Below are 18,166 nucleotides of genomic sequence, written 5' to 3'. Positions count from 1 at the left end.
TTCAATATTCCCTCTACTCCATATATATGGTTGAGAAAAACAAAGTAATGCTGTTATTCTACCTCTTCTGTTATTCTTCTGTTCCAAAGATTTTATTTATCCCAAACCTGTCTAGAGGGTTTAGTCCAAAACTCACCACTTGCTGGCCAGAAGTGAAACGGAAGGTGTTTTCCCTCTTCCGACCTATCTGCCCCCCTGTCCCACTAAATAGTCTCAAAGACACTGCAATTCTTTTTTTCATTTTTTTAAAGTAGGCTCCATGGCCATTGTGGGATTAGAACTCACAACCCTGAGACCAAGAGTTGCATGCTCCAACCAAACCAGTCAGGTACTCCAAACACAATGCAATTCTAAATTTCTACTTGACACAGGAACATTTCACAAGTCTATGCATATCTGGGTAGTTTTATGAAAAATCCAAGTTCTATTTAAGTCTTTTTAAGCCCTCCATGGACAACAGAAACAAACCATTTAACATTTGCTCAGTTCAGCTGAATTTATGATTGGCACTAGGCTAGACTCTTATAGGATCAGTATCTTGGAATATAAATAATACATCTTGGGATACCTGGGTTGGTTCAGTGGGTTAAGTGTCTGACTCTTGATCTTATTAGGGTTAAGTGTCTGACTCTTGATCATGAGTTCAAGCCCTGTATTGAGATCCATGCTGGGTGTGGAGGCTACTTAAAAAACAAAACAAAAAAACATATATTTTAAGATGTTAGGTTTATAGCTCCATCTTTGCTTTTACATCTGTGGTATGATGTTGGTCCTCTAAAATCTTTCATGCCATATTCTTGGTTAGAAATCCATTTCCAGGGACGCCTGGGTGGCTCAGTGGTTAAGCGTCTGCCTTTGGCTCAGGGTGTGATCCGAGTCCCAAGATTGAGTCCCACATCGGGCTCTCTGCAGAGCCTGCTTCTCCCTCTGCCAACGTCTCTGTCTTTCTGTGTCTCTCATGAATAAATAAATAAAATCTTTAAAAAAATAATAAAAAATAAAATCCAGTTTCTTTCTGGGAACATTGGAAGTGAAAAAAAAAGGACTCTCTATATAACTTGCCTCTTGGTTTCAGTATGCAGATGTCTATAGGTGTAAGATAACAGTCCCTCACACTGTTTTCTACAGTTTACAAAGCACTGTCAATTACTTTATCAGAGGCCCCAAAAGAACTAAGTGCCTTGTTCAAAGCTACACTGCTATAAGCTCAAATGCCAGAATTAAAACCAGACCTCTCACTACAAGTCTGTTCTTGGTTTTTCCTAAAAGATCTAAGTTCCAACTGTCATCTACAGACACATTTCGCATGTCATGCAAAAGCAAATCAATCATTCCAACACAAATTTCTCACATTATCAACCAGTATCCCTACAATATTTTGTAGGAAAATACCACTTGCCTTCTATTCTATTCCTATAGCTTAACACAGAGGTACCAACCAAATGTCCTTCCCTCAAAAGATCGTCTTCGGCCCACAGTGAGGTTAGGCCACCAACCTATATGAGCCATATGGATGAAAGAATAGTGTCCAAAGTGGAAACAAGACTGGAGGCTAGGGGTGCCTGGGTGGCTCAGTCAGTTAAGCATCTGCCTTCGACTCAGGTCATGATCCCAGAGTCCAGGGATCAAGCCCTGCATTGGGCTCCTAGTTCAGCAGTCTGCTTCTCCTTCTCCCTCTGCTCTTTCCCCTGTTCATCCTCTTTTCCCTCAAATAAAATCGTAAAGAAAAAAAAAAAAAAAAAAAAAGACAAGACTGAAGGCTAGCAATCAGAACACATAAATGGTGGGAAAACCAGAAGACCAGGCAGAATGTGGTAGAGAAAAAGTGTCTGTCATGAAAAATGAGGGAAAGTAACTCAATCTCCAATGTGCAAAAAATCTATTTCACAGTACATGAATTCAAAATTCATCAGCCCATTTCATCAGCCAATATAATTATCTTGTATCCTTACAGATTATCTTATCTTTGTAATCCATACCAGCTACTGGTTTAAGTACTAGGACAACCAATAAAAATTTGTCTAGGGGTTGTTTTCTCTATATACCACACTTCTCTCTGGGTAAGGCATCACAATATTAATCCCAAAAGCACTAGGTAATTATGTTGTTACCTGTTGAACAAGAAGGATATTCTATACCTGGACATGGACAAGACTACGGAAGCAATCATCCGAAAAACTGAGCAGGGGAGGATGTTTATAAAGTTTAGAAAAAAACACATCCAATACTAGAATTTCATATTAGAAAAAAAATGCTTTTTTTTTTATAATACAAATTACATAAAGTAAAGGTGGACATAATTATAAGTGATCCTCAACCAGAGCATAAATGTTTAGGACTTTTAGATGCATGAAAAGAACACCCACCTCAGAAGTTCTATCTTTCTACAATCCTTATTTTGGGAGGGCACCCCAATTCAGTCCTTGGTCAGGAAAAGAGAGCTCTGTAGGCCTAGCCTTACCATCCACGTCAAACATGGGTGAGGAATACCATATTCTCCACAACTAGAGCTCCATCAGGGCAGGCTGCACCACCTCCCATGCAGTCATGGGGCAAGGCACAAGGCAGCAGTTCATACCACTGTTAATCAGGTGGGGAAGAGGGTGCAATCCTGCTTTCAGTACTTCACATTTGAAGAGTGCCTTGACAGTAAGGGGTAGCCCAAGGCCCTTCCCAGGAAAAGAAGCAGGCACAGGGGCCAGAACTCAGGCTCCATTTTGACCCAACGTTTATTGTCCTTTTACAACATGTCATTTTTGGTTTAGAAACTGCTTGTGATTAGTTTTCCAACATTAACTCAAAAGCATGTAAAATAAAATCAACCTACTCTCTATATAAACACCCAGCAACTGTGGCCCTTCGTCCTACTGCCCGGGTTGGGTAGAGGGAAGAAGGGAGGGCTTGGGTAGCACTGAGTGAAGTGCAGATGCTTTATTGTGGGGAGTGGCGGTGGTGCCTTGGTTCACACCCACACAGGTCTCCTGCACTGCCCCAAACTACAACAGAAATGGCGTAGGCCCAAGGCCCAATTCCCTGTTGGTAATTCACTCTCCGCCTCCCAAATGAAAATCGCTTTTATTTTATCTCTTTTGTTTTGTTTGTTTTTTTTTTTTGTTTTTGTTTTTTTTTTTTGCAACAGAAACCCCTGTCCAGAGTCTGACTGTAGCTGAACTGTTCAGACTGAGGAATGGAGCAGGCCATGGGCACACCCCTGGTCCCTCCTGGGCGAGCGCCCCCACCCTCAGGGAACAAGGTCCAGCCAGGCCAGCTCGCTGCATGCTGGCCACCACCACTTAGCCATACAGGTCATCGTCATTGTCTTCTGTGTATACACTGCCACCTGTGCCGCCTCCACTGCCCTGACTGGGGCCAGCTCCACCCTGGTTTCCTGAAGGGAATCTGCATGCACAAAAGCAGAGCCAAAAAAGAGAGTTAGGATAGGGCCTATGTAGGATTTTCACAACTAACCCCAGCCTCCTTAGGACTCCCACAACCTTGGCTGTACAGTTACCCAAGACAACTTAAGTATTGCCCACTATAACATGATTACCTGAAGCTGCCAAAGCCCCGACTCTGCTGAAGGGTCTGAGCAAACATCTCATACTTCCGAATGTCATTGTCACTGACAGAACGGCGGGCAAAGCGCATGGCTTCCTCAAAGTGATCTCGGCGGATCTCAGGCACTGGATCATCTTCTTCTACCTCCTATAAGGTTGGTAAACACAGACCACCAGGGCTGAAGTCCAGCTTGGATTCTTCCCCTGGCCTTCCTGTCTCTCTAAACCAACCTGAATAAGTTGCAAGGCCAATCTTCCTAAAACTAAGTCAGTGCACTATGTTTAAAAACCTGTCAATGCATTATGGAAAAGGCCAAACTGTATGGACAAAATCACATTAGTAGTTGCCAAGGGCTTAGGGTGGAAAAAAAAGGTGACTAAAGTAGCATAAGGGAACTTTCTGGGATGACAGAAATTTATCTGAACTGTGGTAATAGTTATAGAACTTAAATGCATTTGTCAAGATGCATGGAGACACTATACCTAAAAGGGTGAATTTTACTATTTGTGAATCATATCAATAAACTTAAATTTTAAAAATAAAGTTTCTAAAACAAGATAAACTAAACCACCTAAATTTTAAAAAGATAAAATAACTTTCAGTGCTTACCAAACCCGGATTACACCTTACCTAGTGGCTTCACCTCTAGTAACACATGCCCTCTTAAATCTACCCAGGTTTTTAAAAAAAAAAAAAAAAATCTACCCAGGTTTTCCCCAATTCCCACAATCCTATTTCTTGAGCCAGTTATTTGAGCTGCTTATGTCCTTAGCCCTTATAGTCTCTCTTCATAAATCAGCTCAAACCCTATCTCTTCCACTAAGAAGCCACTCCACGGAAAAATTAGAGAAGGTGACAAAACATGAGAGACTTCTAACTCTGGGAAACGAACAAGGGGTAATGGAAGGGGAGGCGGGTGGGGGGATGGGTGAGGGGACGGGCACAGAGAAGGGCACTTGACAGGATGAGCACTAGGTGTTGTATGTTGGCAAATTGAACTTCAATTTAAAAAAATTTTTAATTTAAAAAAAAAGCCACTTCAATTGCTGTGACTTATGAGGTTGCTCCGTAGGAATAAGTGTTATCAATGGTTTCTAAGCTTTTATGGGAGGGAGAAGGAATGTCTCAGAACTCCTACAAAAGATAAAGTCATTCATTCATTTATTCATTTTTCATTTTTTAACATGGTGCCAAAATACACTGGAAAACATGCAAGATGATACAGATTCCCTATTTTTATGAAGCTTACATGCACACATACATTATTACATACACACACACTTTAATTACAGGAGGTCGTGGACCACCAAGCAAGAACAACAGGCCCATGGATTCTAGGTTCTAAACCTGCCCTATTTATTTATGTGCAAAATTGTATTTTGATTTCACCTCACAGAGTCTACTGTGAGGGCTGAGCATATAGACTACCCATATCTCCTCAGCCTTTATAATCCCAGACTGAAAAGATTAACCCTCAGTATTCTTTCTCTTTGATGCCCTATCAGGGCATCTGTCAGGTATCTTTCCAAAACCCTACAGTCTTAACTCTAGAGCATGGTAGAGATTGCCCTTGGCTCCCCACAACTGGCACATATGGGGAAAAGATGTAGACTCACCATGGCAGATGGGTTGGTCTGCCTCTCCCGTTCTCGCCTAATTTCACTCTCAATGGATTCACGGATGGCCAGCTTGCAAGCACGTTGGCAAATCTCCGTCAGGTCAGCTCCAGAGAAGCCATTAGTCATTTTAGCCAGGAACTCCAAATCCACATCCTAAAGGAAGCAATTGAGCTACCTAAGACTTTTTAGCCTCTCCTCCCCTGTAATACACGGATCTCTGATCCACCAAAACACTCCTAATTTCAGCTTGTGTGTCTTTCACCACTGTTTTACTCCTGATTCTGGATTTTCCTAATGCCTTCAAATCTTCCATTTTTCCTTTACAACCCTAAACCTGGAAATCCCCAATGGAATCTTTTCCAGGAACCAAACACCACACTAGGCTGAGCACTCATAGAAGTCCTCAGCACCAATGCCCTTGTACCTGCCTTGGCAACTGGGGACTTGCGCAGGTTGGCCTTAAGGATGGCAACACGTGACTTCTCATCAGGAAGTGGAATATAGATGAGCTGATCAAGGCGACCAGGTCGCAGGATGGCAGGATCAATGATGTCAGGCCGATTGGTAGCGCCAATAATAAACACATTCTTTTTTGTAGACATGCCATCCATTTCTGTCAGGATCTGGTTGATGACTCGGTCTGCAGCCCCACCACCATCTCCAATGTTACCACCACGGGCCTTGGCAATTGAATCCAGCTCATCAAAGAACAGTACACAGGGGGCAGCTTGGCGGGCCTATGGAAGGGACACATGGACTCAAGTATTAACACAACTGGGTCTCTCAAACCTGAGAAGGAAAGGAAATTAAAGTGACCTTCACTGCTCCAGCTGAGCTGCCAGAACAAGATGGTTTCAATCTCCCAAAGAAACAGCTAGCTACCTTGCTGCCAAGCAAGGGAACAGATAGCTCAGCTGCTTGTAGCTCACCTTGTCAAAGATTTCCCTGACATTGGCTTCAGACTCCCCAAACCACATGGTGAGCAGCTCAGGACCCTTGATAGAAATGAAGTTGGCCTGGCACTCATTAGCAATGGCTTTGGCCAGCAAGGTTTTCCCACAGCCAGGGGGTCCATAGAAGAGTACTCCTTTGGAGGGTGTCATGCCAAACTTGAGGAATTTGTCTGGGTGCTCCACAGGATACTAGGAAGAAAAGGAAAGAGGGTTCAGCATACCCCCATAGTTTGAAACAAACCTAACAAAACAGCAGTATCCCGTCTAATCACCCCATGGTATAAGATAAGGTTTTCTAGGGGCAGGCTCCTTAGTGTCTCCAAATTGAGAATAGCAGGTTCATGAAGTATGCTCTCACAATTCTTGCACTGAACTGCCAACACCCCCAGCCACCTACAATGTACTGAGGCAGTGACTCACTCTGGACCAAGTTATCCTACCTGGACCAGCTCCTGAAGCTCACGTTTGACATCCTCCAGGCCCCCGATATCCTCCCAGGTCACCTGTGGTACCTCCACCACTGTTTCCCGCAGTGCTGACGGATTGCTCTGGCTCAGGGCCCACTAAAAAGAAAAACTGGGGATGAGACTTGCCAAGGGAAAGGTCAAAATGCATGTCTGTGTATGTGAGATGGGGGTGCAGTCCTTACCCGGAAGTCATCCATAGTAACTGCCAGAGAGTTCATGACTTCAGCATCTATGGTCTCATCCTCTAAATCAATGAGGTCCATCTTCTTACGGATAGCTTGAAGAGCAGCCTCCGAGCACAGGGCTGCTAGGTCAGCACCCACATGCCCATGAGTCTCATTGGCCACCTGCAGGGAGAAGATCTACTTACTACTCTGTCTCTAAGACCTAGCTGCCTTAGGAGGCTCAGAGACTAGAATCCTGCCCCCTTCACCTGACCACATACTAGGAGTTCTTTCACTGGCTAGATTTTAAGTAGTGAGGCCTAGACTTAGGGCCTGGAAATAAAGCTGACCCCGAAGTTTACTCTAACATGATATCAACTCCAGTTTCCTGGATTCAATCTCAGATCACTTCCTTTCCCCTGCCCAAGAATCAAAATCAGTCTCTTTACATCTTAAGCTTATGTCCCTAGCTAGTTCCCTTTAACTGCCTGGAAATAGATATCCTAACTCAGGGCCATCTCTCATCATCACTCCACCTGTTCCAGGTCCACATCATCTGCCAGCTTCATGTTCTTGGTATGAATCTGAAGAATTTCCAAGCGTCCTGTAGCATCAGGGATTCCAATATCTACCTCCCTGTCAAAGCGACCTGCAGAACAGGGTGTGAACATAGACAGGGCTCATTTCTGGGCTACAGGAAAGAAGGGACAGGTCTCACATGACCAATCATCCCTGTCTGTCCAGGACTCTCCTGGTGTTAGCACTGAAAGTTCCATGTTCTAGAAAACCCCTCAGTTTCAGACAAACCAGGATGGTTTGTCACTCTAGATAGGACACGAGATAAGGGAAAGGACCCTTGGGCCTTATCACTGCAAGGAGCTTCAAGAAATCCTCAGATTAGGACTCAGATGAAGAACAGAATCTCTTAAAAGAGATTAAGCTTAGTAGAGCTATAGACTCCCTATGAGCAAGAACAGGGTCGGAAGAAATTTGAGGTCCTTACCAAATCGCCGAAGGGCTGGGTCAATGCTATTGGGTCTGTTGGTTGCTGCCATGACAATCACATGTGCTCTCTGCTTTAGGCCATCCATAAGGGTCAACAACTGTGATACAATACGCCTTTCCACTTCCCCATGGGTCTGTCAGGACAGGATGTCTGGTCAGAAGTGAAGTGAGGACCTTTTAACCCCCACTATCCCCTTGGGCAAGTTCCTACTTTCTCTCTTTTGGGAGCGATGGCATCTAGCTCATCAATGAAGATGATAGCCGGAGCATTCTTCTCAGCCTCCTCAAAGGCTTTACGAAGGTTGCTCTCAGACTCACCAGCCAGCTTGCTCATGATCTCAGGACCTGAAAGGATACAGAATAGAAACAATGACAAAAATACATCCTTCCCTCAATCCCAAGAGAAATCAGATCTGGCTGGTCCAGAAACAGGTGCTATGTGAACATGTGGTAACCTCTGCCTACTTTCTCACAGACTCCCCCAGATACTATCCCAGGATAGGCACCAAACTAGGCTGGAGGGAAACCACAAGGGAACTCACACCTATCTCAGTCAAGCTCTAAATGTCAAGATGCTAGCACTTGACCCCGGACCCTCAGGCCAAGGCAAGAGAACCAGCACACCAGATGGATCTCTATCATTTTCAAAGAGGCAGCTAATGTCAATCTTCCCCCAAACCCTCTCAAATAAACTAGCAGACAAAATTTTTGAGTTCTCATTCTAACTTGCTACCCCTAAATGTCTTCAGCCTTTCTCTCTCAAGGGAGGATAGATCAGGGACACCAGAGTACAATACCTTCCCCTTATTGCTTATCTGTCCATAATGTAACCCAGCAGAAGAAAGATGATGAAATATACATGAGAGTATGTATGCAAATAAATGTGTCCATGAGTTCTCCAGCTTGTGAGACTGGATCATGCTCAGCTCAGTGTAAGATCCAGCCAAATACAAGGTGAACCAATTCTCCTACCATTGATTAAGAAGAAGAAGGCTCCAGTCTCATTTGCTACAGCTCGGGCAATTAGGGTCTTCCCAGTTCCAGGAGGTCCATAGAGCAAGATTCCCCGAGGAGGCTAAGGACCAGTACAGAGAGTGATTAGGTTCAGACTCCTACCTTTTCCCAACCCCACCCACTCTAAAATGGTTTGAATGTGGCTCTATCTAGAGAGAGTGAGAATCAGTTTTGAGCCCTCAGCATAAACTACTAAGAAAGTTTACTTCAGGCCATACTCACTCCTCTTATTAGCCGAGAAAATACAGTCAGAAAACTGACTTTTATTTTATTTTATTTCATTTTTCTAAGATTTTATTTATTTACTCATGAGAAGTATATATAGAGAGAGGCAGAGACACAGGCAGAGGGAGAAAGAAGCAGGCTCCATGCAGGGAGCCCAATGTGGGACTCGATCCTGGAACTGCGGGATCATGCCCTGGGCCTAAGGCAGACGCTAAACTGCTGAGCCACCCAGGGATCCCTAGAAAACTGACATTTATGATTATACCTTGGCATAGGAGACTAAGAGCACAGAAACCACCCTAAGAAACTCTAGTATGGCTAAGTCTGAAGATCCTGGGACTACAAAAAAGCAAGAGGCCAATAGGCCAAGGTTTTGACTTTGGACAGACAAGGGCCAGGACTAGTTTTTAGCTATCTAAGGAAGAGTATTGCCAGAGGCTCACTCATTCCAATAATCACAACCCTCTAGGATTTATTATATTTGAATGCTTTTCCTTACCACCAACAACCACAAGTTTTTCTCTTTGAAGCTGTCTTTTTTATGGCCTATCCATAGGCTGCACATGGGAAATGCCCATATAGAAGATAAAATTATTTGTATGGTACATACTAGAGAAAAGGGTAATTTCATCTTCACTGTGCCCATGATATGGAACAGTTAGGAAGTCACATTGTAGGTCTGCAGTTCTCACATGTTTTGGATTCAGGACCCTTCACACACTGCAAATTTCCTTTAACTTCTCTTGGATGACACTGTTACATACAGGTAGGCAACTATGATGAGATTTGTTTTTATAGGGTCCGTGAGATAAAAATGGTTTTTACATTTTTAAATGACCATAATATAAAAAATAATGCAACAAGAGTTGACCCGAGTCTTTGTTAATTACCAGCCTACATTATGTCCCAGGATACTCACCTTAACACCAATCGCCTTAAAGAGAGCAGGATGTCTGAGGGGTAGCTCCACCATCTCCTTTATCTGAGCCAGCTGTTTCCTGCAGCCACCAATATCATCATAGCCTACTTCATTCAAGGACTCTTCCTCATCCTGAATACAGAGAAGACAAAGAAAAAAAAAAGGCAGGAACATTATTATTATTAGCAAAAGTTGAGTTTCGCCAAATCCTTCTACAATCTGGTATAGAGAAACCTATTTTACGAGAGGATTCTCCTCTAAGGGGGATCCTGACTCAAAGAACAATTCTAAAAATCCCAAAGCAAAGATTTTCAGCATAGTCTTTCCCTTTTACACTGCCCTTCGTATTACTGGAAAGAACCACCCTAAGACCTAAAGCTAGAAACTCTGGGAAACAGACAGAGGTCTGGATGCCATCATCAATGTCACTTCTACAAAAATTATTCCAACCACTTAGATCTTTTGAGTTCAATCTGGATTTTAAAAATTACTGGTATCATATACTTCTAAGAAACACACAGGCCCAGAAATGAATAGTTGAAAGATTTTCACCACCTCTGGAAAAAAGCTTAGTTCCAAAGAGCACTCAGTTTTATTTTTAATAGAGGAAGACAAAGATGGGTGGGGGCAGGGACGGGGGGAGCAGGCTACAGAGCGAAAGGGAGAGAATCTTAAGCAGGCTCCAGGCCTAGTATGGAGCCCAAAACAGGGCTCAACCTCACAACCCTGAGATTATGACCGGAGTTGAAATCAAGAGTCAGATGCTTAACCAACTGAGCCACCCAGGTGCCCCCAAAGAGCACTCACAGTTAGTAGTTACCATATGACCGCCCCACTTTGTAATCATGAAATTGGGTACTGGGATAAAGGAGAGAACTCACCTCTCGTTTGATAGGCTCCCCTTCACAGTGGATCACTGTGTCTGGGGCAACGATGCAGTAAGGACTGGGATCGGTCTCCACTACTTTGAACTCTACAGCACGCATTCCACCCCGGACAAGGAAAATGTCTCCTGTGAGAGTAATTAGCACAAGTGCAGTCAGAGATGTCGAATACCAGAGCAAGTGAGAGTTCCTCACCAGAACCTGTTGTCTAAAATGCCAAGTTCACTAGATACCGCCCCTTTCCCCTTCCCACCTCTACCTTATTAAGCATCAGGCAAGAGGAGAAAGCTAAACTGTGAAGTGTCCCTCTGCCATTCAAGAGGACACTGAACAAAAAATCTTATGGGCTATAGGTAACCAAGCTTTCACAACAACCACAGATGGTCAGACTGTGCTAAATATTAAATACACTTTGAACTGTGACACAGCCAAAAAGTGCCCAAGTCCTCCTTCTGGGACAAAGGAGAAGAGAGCTTACTCTACTGAAGCAGGGAGTGATAGTAGGGAAATGGAGGAGTGGGAAGGAGGAGAAAGGAAGGAGAGTTCACATGAGCGTGTATGCAGAATGTGTGTGTAAGCACACATATGAGAATGAGATAAAGACATTCCAAGATTTACTCCCAGGTATCCCTACAAACAACTATCCTTAAGCTGTCTTTAGAATTATCTCTCACCTTTCCGGATGGGTCGATAAGCTTCCAGGAAGTATGGCTTAAGGTATACCTCGAAGAGATTGCCAGTGATGCCTTCCACCGTGTCATCGATGGGTAGCACGTGGATACGTTTGCCGTACTTCACATCAGGACACGGCTGGATGCTGAGGATGACAAGCAGACTCCACATTACCAACCACACTGTAGCCCCAAACACTGGGCACAGAGAGCTGACGGCAAGTAAAAGAAAAAAGGTAGGGATGGCTTTAGGTGAAGAGAGGAAGGAGGGTAGAGTGGGAGTGAGGACAAAAGAGCAGCCAAGCAGAACTAAGACCAAGTCATACTTGGGGGAAGGGCAGTAGTAGAAGCCATTAGAAGAAGCTACTGGGGCTGCTCACTCCCAAGCAGTGAGCCAAAAGGAAGACCCACACATGTAAAGCCCCCAAAATGAAGAAACAGGAGCAAGAATCTTCAGTGAGAGATATCCAAAGATGACCCATTTTGGCTAATATCAGTAACCCAAAATTACGGAGGCCGTAGTGGGACAAGTATCAGGATCAAAAAAATAAAACTGAAAAAAAAAAAAAAAGTCATCTCAGCCAGGTGGTCAGAGAAACTTGACGTGATTAAGCACCTCCAGAAGGCTACATGAAATCTAGAATCCATTAAAAATAATCAGAAGTCTGAGATGTTCCTGGCCAGTCTCAGATGTTCCTGACAGGGGGTTGGATAGCTGTGGCTAGTGATGACTCCAAGATGGGAAGGCCTCTTGCCTAAAGTTAAGTTTAAAATCTCTCAGATTGGGAATCCCTAGGTGTCCCAGTGATTAAGCGCCTGCCTTCGGCCTGGGGCAGGATCCTGGAGTCCCAGGATTGAGCCCCACATCGAGCTCCCTGCATGGAGCCTGTTTCTCCCTCTGCCTGTGTCTGTGCCTCTCTCTCTGTCTCTCATGAATAAAATCTTAAAAAAAAAAAAAAAAATCACTCAGATTGAAGCTGAAGCTATTCAGGGTCTGACTCAAACTATGCTTCTATTCTATATTAACTTTGATCCATAAAAAAACCCTACTCGGAAATTCACCTTCTATGCCCACACTCCGACCTCATTCTGGTCCCAACACAAGCCACTATTTCAACATAACAGTGAGATTGTTTCACAGACAAACACTCTCAAATGGTATCCTAAACCAGCGTCCAGCATGTTATAAATCATACCGCTGGCAAAAAAATAAGTAAAGGTATCACAGAAGTCACAGAAATGCAACTTGTCCCAAGGGTCATGCAGAAGTAAATTCTGAAGTCCCAGGGAGGCAGAATCAAAACCTAAAGATAGCCCTGCTATATTAAGTCTTCCCATGGCTAGAAGGATTCCGCTACGGGTAGCTGCCAAGAACTTCATTAGTCCTGTCTATAATTCAGGCTGTCTCTGGCCTCCCATCCCTGAGGGGCTAAGAACCCCACACACACCTGATTACATCCCCTAGGTGTACGCGAAGGTTATTCCGAACAACTCTATTCATTCGAATCTTCTCATCGGAACATGTGTCATCAGAAAGCACAATGCACACAGCTTCCCGCCTCTTCTTTCCTTTCAGCAATACTGTGTCACCTCGGAACAACTGCAGTTCATCCATCTTGGGCTGAGAAAAGAAGGTTAAGGCCTTTGGGTCACTGGGCCAAGGGGTAGGCAGCAGCCCTGGAGGCTGGAATTCCCAGTAAACCCCACTCTATCTGTGGTCACTGCAAAAAAAAAAAATGAGGAAAGAAACCTGGGAAAAGCCCTCAGGTTAAGTGCAATAAGGAAAGACTGAACCTTTGACCCAACTTACCTGGGACAAGGACACCACACTGTTGTCCTCATTGATGGCTTCATCGACAATTAACCGATTGGGACGATTCTTCTGTTTAAGAATGGCTGTTGATAAGTCATCACCTTTTGAACTAAAAAGAGAAAATGAATTTAGTCCCAATACATACTCCAGTCCCAGGGGCCCCACCAGTCTTTAAAATTCACACTTACGAAAGAAATAGTGGATATATGAAGCTGTCCCTATGCCAGAGAGGTCAGATAAAGGATATTCAGCCACAGTCACGAAGAGTAACATTTAGCACATACAATTCCCATTCCAGCATCTCTTAGTATTCTGAGCACTGGTATCCTAGCTGTTAAGGCCCCAAGTGATCTTGCCCCAGAGTCAGGAAACTATGGCCTGAGAAGACTAAATAGAGGTAGAGGCTGAGTAGGACACCCAGGTGGCTCAGGGGTTGAGCGTCTGCCTTCAGCTCAAGTCATGGTCCTGGGGTCCTGGGATCGGGGTTCTGGGATCGAGTCCTGCATCGGGCTCCCCACCGGGAGCCTGCTTCTCCCTCTGCCTGTGTCTCTGCCTCTCTCTGTGCCCCTCATGAATAAATAAAAAAAATTTTTTTAAAGCAGAGACTAAGTAACAATTAGAGAAATGACAATAATCTTAGTATGAAAGAAACAGTGATTAGGAGAAGGGGCTATGCAGTCAGACCTGCTGGGTCTGAATCCCAACCCTGCCACTGTTTGTCATCTTGGGCAAGTTACTTAACCTCTCTGGATGGTGATGTCCTCATCTGAAAAGAAGCAAATACAGTAGTACCTATCTTAGAGAATTATTTTAAGTGAGATAATGAATGCAACAATGCCTGGCACATGGTATTAATGGTCACAATGATTACCGCTGCAGAAGAAAGCATAAACTCTTCTTTGCTAACCTTCTTGGAGAATGAAGTGAGCAAGACAACTTCCTGTAGGACTCAGGGAGGCCCCAAGTCCCACCAAGCCTGAGGACAATGAAGTAGAATCATTAGCACTACCATCCTTACTGGCTAAACCTGCTAAATTCCAGAGCATTCTATATACCACAGAAATGCCAAGCACAAAGACTATGACATTTGGGGAAAACTAAACTAATAGATCTGAAACCTTCAGAAAGAGGCCCAAGCTCAAAAAGAGCTTGACAAATCTGTGCAAAGACATACAATTCCACAATATTGGTTCAGAAAGTCAAAACCTAGAAATGCTGAGACATGGAGCCAATCCAAACCCCTCACCCAGACCAAAGCTGAGTCCAAGCTCAGTTTAAACCCTCTAAATAGTTTCAATAATTTCTTAGAAGATCATTCACCTGACACCAACTTCTTACCTAACTTCTCTCCAACCTTCAGTAACTAGACTCAGTGGGCTCTCCCTTTGAAAAGCTACTTCCGGGATCCCTGGGTGGTTCAGCAGTAGCGCCTCCCTTTGGCCCAGGGTGTGATCCTGGAGTCCCGGGATCAAGTCCCACATCAGGCTCCTGCATGGTGCCTGCTTCTCCCTCTGCCTGTGTCTCTGCCTCTTTTTTTCTCTTTCTATCTCTAATGAATGAATAAATAAATAAAATCTTTAAAAAAAAAAAAACTACTTCCTTTTACTAAGGCTCGGGAAAACCTGAACATTAACAAACAGGGAGGCCAAATAACAGAGGAAATGAAGAAATAAAAAAGAATATTTTCCATTAACTATTCCTTCACTTAACAGATTAGCAAGTATACATTACAGGCCAGGCACCATCCTATAATCTGGAAATACATCAATCAACAAACAAGAAAAAAAAAATATATCTTCACAAGTTACAAGAAAAAAAGATGCCTATACTCCAGAATACTAGCTAGGAAGTTGTGGTGTTTCTCCATCTTTTGGTCTTGATCTACCCAACAGAAGTATAAATTCCATTCATCTAACAAAGTTGTAAGCTTTCTGCTGATCCTCTCACAAAGGCTGCGTCTTTAATCATCACCTTAAAACTAATTTCAAAGAGTAGAGTTTCCTCAGCTTAAACTTGCCTCCTCAACCTAAAAAGTGTAGCATTCCGGTCACAATGTTCCATCACAGGCAGATTCCTCCAGTGTTTATCAACACTCTGGAGAATAAGCATAGTCAATGTGGCAGCTGAAGGCAATTTAAAGCCATCAACTCTCCCTTTCTCTCACACATCAAAATACCCTCCAAGGACTACGCACCTTCCTGTTTAATCTATAGGATTAGGGCTAGAGAAAAATAAAATGCCAGCATAGTTTGTATTTTAACCCCAAAGCTGCATTCTAGAAAAACTTCCTGACTGCTTACCATTCCTGACCCTGGCAATGGAGATGAGTAGTATGCTCTTCCCTTAAAGCAAAGACCTTTACTTCCAAATCTATCTACTAAGATCAAAGGAAGTAACCTCTAAAAGAGAGCTTCAGCCTGATCGTGGGCCAACAGCAGTCCTGGAGGCTCTTTGGGGACATCCCCATTGTCTTCTGCATGAGTCAGGCCCTTTCCAGAACTCCAATGGGCCACAGGGGACTTGGAGGGAGTTCAGGTAAGAGTCATCAAGATGACCTAGAGGTTAGAAACCATCTATGATGCCAGGTTCCAAGAATTTTGAATTTTTATTTTTAGACCTAAGAGAGTAAGTATTAGTAAATAGTGGTCCTTTTAAATAGACACCCAGGTAATACTTCAATCTCCTTTTAGAAACTTGGAAAAAAAAAAAAGGGAACACACCTCAAAAAACTAAATTTTCTTCAAGTCAGGAAAGTGATTTGCATAGAAGAGTTTCCACAGGATGGCTGTCTTTTTTTTTTTTTTTTTTCCTCAGTAGCTAAAGCTCTTGATTCTAAATTTAATGGGCAGGATGGGCAGAGGTGGTAGGATTTTATCTGATGCTTTCCTGAGGGATGGAGAACCCAAGATTTCTCAACACAGCATTTTGGGGAAAAGAGCGTGTGTGTTCAAAGAGTCAGGGCTACTCTAACCTTCTCAGCACAAAGGCTGAAATTGAGAAAGCCCTGCAAATTACCAACTGAGATTCGAACTTTACCAAAAGCCCAAACAGTAAAGTTCCTACTCTCCGCCCCCATTTCATAATATTAAGAAAAACTGACCAAAGCTTTCTCACGTGAAGAACAACAAACCTACGAAGGAGGCCAAAAACGAAACGCAGGGCCCGCCCTCTCCCTAACAGCCCCTCACTGCTCAGGTCGTGAAGATGTCAACCAAGGGCCAGGCCGACCCAGCTCCAAAAAGGCCGTCGTGAACTTCCCCGAGCTCGCCGAGTCTTCCCCGCTCCGGCCTCCGCCTGGCTCCCGGCTCCTAAGGCCTTCACGTGGCCAAAAGTCCACGCCCACTGGGCCCAGTTCGGGCGTCGGGCCCGCAGGGCCTGCTCTCTCCGGGGACCAAAGGCCTTCAACGGATAGTAGACCTGATCGCAGGTGGGCGCCCTAAGGCCCCGGGGCTCCGCGCTGGCAATGTGGGCCCGCAGACCTCACAAGAACCGGAGAGTGGTTCCCAGGGAGCCAATCAGACCGCCCGGGCCTGCATGACACAGCACGATCTGGCCCAGGCCCCGACCCAGGCCCAACGCAAGCCCGGCCTAGGGGGCGCGCGGGTGCGCAGCCAGGCCCAGACCGGACCGCGGCCCCTCATCCCCCCGCTTCTCCCCTCTCTCCCTCCTTCCTTGTCTCCACCTCTCAGACGCGCCCACGGCCAGGCTCGGCCGGGCCTACCCAGCTCGGCGAGTCCCCAGGTGCGCGCACCCGCAGCGGGCGGGCGGGCGCGCGCACACACTCACTCAGCTCCAGAGGCCATGGCGCGCGCCTCTCCCGGCCGGCGGCTGTGGCGGCCCGCGGGTAACGGCTACGAGGGGTGGCAGGCGACCCACTGGGCCGGGGCTCGGCTCTCCCTGGCAGGGGGGCGAGCAGCGGCGACAAACCCGCAGGCGGCCTCCTTCTCGCCTCCTCCTAGAGGCACCGGGGCGGTGGGCGGGCGGTATACACTGGCTCCTAATTCGGGAGGGGGCAGCGGCAGCGACGACTCAAACGACGGCTGCAGACGCTGCGCTGAGACTGAACCGAGAAGAGCCGAATCATCGGAAGGAGAGGTGCTTTCACCTCAGCCAATCAGCGCCTGCCCTGGGGACTCCCGCCCGCCTCTCCGCGCCTCTCCCCAGCAACCCGCGGACCAGAGCCAATCAGGAAATTCGCCTGCGGCCTGGCTCCCGCCTCAGGGATGCAACACGCCTAGTAACGCCACGTCAATTGGTCGCAGCGCTACGCTTCCTCGACGGATTGGGATTCGCGACCAATCAACGAAAAGGATAGAGCCAGAGCGACTGGCGAAAGAAGGGCCTTTAATCCCCGGGAGGCGGACTCTCCCACTTGGCTCCAGTTCATTGGCTCCTGATCTTATCCTGTTCAAGAACCTGGCACAATAGATTGAACCCTTGTATTAGTCTACTCCTATCGCAGTGATAACCTACACACCCATTTTCTTCTCAAACCTAAGGATTTACCCTTACCCTTCTCCTGTGTCCAAAACTGTCTCTAGCCATCCCTACTCTGAACACTTTGGCAACCCAACTCTTAATCCACTCCACCCTATTGTTTTGGCACCCTCTGGTAACTCTAATCCCATAGGCTTTACAGTTCTTCAGGGCTTGGAGGTATATGCTTCCTCTTACCACTCAGCCTTTAAGTTAATGGCTTGAGGGGGAGGGCACTCAAGTCCAAAAAAAGGTCAAAAGGCAACCACAGAACACAGTAGATGCCATAGAACCCAAAGCAGCAATAAAATTGCATGCTGAGACCTGAAATCCTTGGGCCCCAAATGGTGAGCTAGCCCTAAATTCAATAATCTTTGACACCACACTGATTAAATTAA

At 45.3% G+C, this 18,166-nt stretch overlaps 1 protein-coding gene across 8 annotated transcripts; it reads right to left on the bottom strand.

Moving 5' to 3' along the window:
• Positions 1-2,711: 2,711 nt before the first annotated feature.
• VCP (valosin containing protein) lies at positions 2,712-17,662 on the bottom strand. 8 transcript variants are annotated; one of them, XM_072728032.1, is made up of 18 exons: positions 16,393-17,031; positions 15,690-15,847; positions 13,290-13,401; positions 12,928-13,100; positions 11,483-11,625; positions 10,806-10,936; positions 9,925-10,056; positions 8,739-8,841; positions 7,978-8,111; positions 7,765-7,900; positions 7,298-7,410; positions 6,780-6,944; positions 6,571-6,693; positions 6,107-6,319; positions 5,606-5,914; positions 5,175-5,330; positions 3,551-3,705; positions 2,712-3,399 (listed from the first exon to the last, which is right to left on the bottom strand). In XM_072728032.1, the coding sequence occupies exons 4-18, from the start codon at positions 13,092-13,094 to the stop codon at positions 3,294-3,296; spliced, it is 2,286 nt and encodes a 761-aa protein (XP_072584133.1). In that variant the 5' UTR covers positions 13,095-13,100; positions 13,290-13,401; positions 15,690-15,847; positions 16,393-17,031; the 3' UTR covers positions 2,712-3,293. The 8 variants fall into 8 exon arrangements, with proteins under 8 accessions (XP_072584133.1, XP_072584135.1, XP_025869099.1 ...); XM_072728034.1 differs by having other exon boundaries at positions 16,423-16,916; XM_026013314.2 differs by lacking the exons at positions 15,690-15,847; positions 16,393-17,031 and adding an exon at positions 17,079-17,662.
• Between the last annotated feature and the right edge of the window lie 504 nt (positions 17,663-18,166).

The sequence above is a fragment of the Vulpes vulpes genome, chromosome 12, assembly GCF_048418805.1.
Source record: "Vulpes vulpes isolate BD-2025 chromosome 12, VulVul3, whole genome shotgun sequence".
Classification (NCBI taxonomy): domain Eukaryota; kingdom Metazoa; phylum Chordata; class Mammalia; order Carnivora; family Canidae; genus Vulpes; species Vulpes vulpes.
This window is presented reverse-complemented; position numbering and strand designations above follow the sequence as displayed.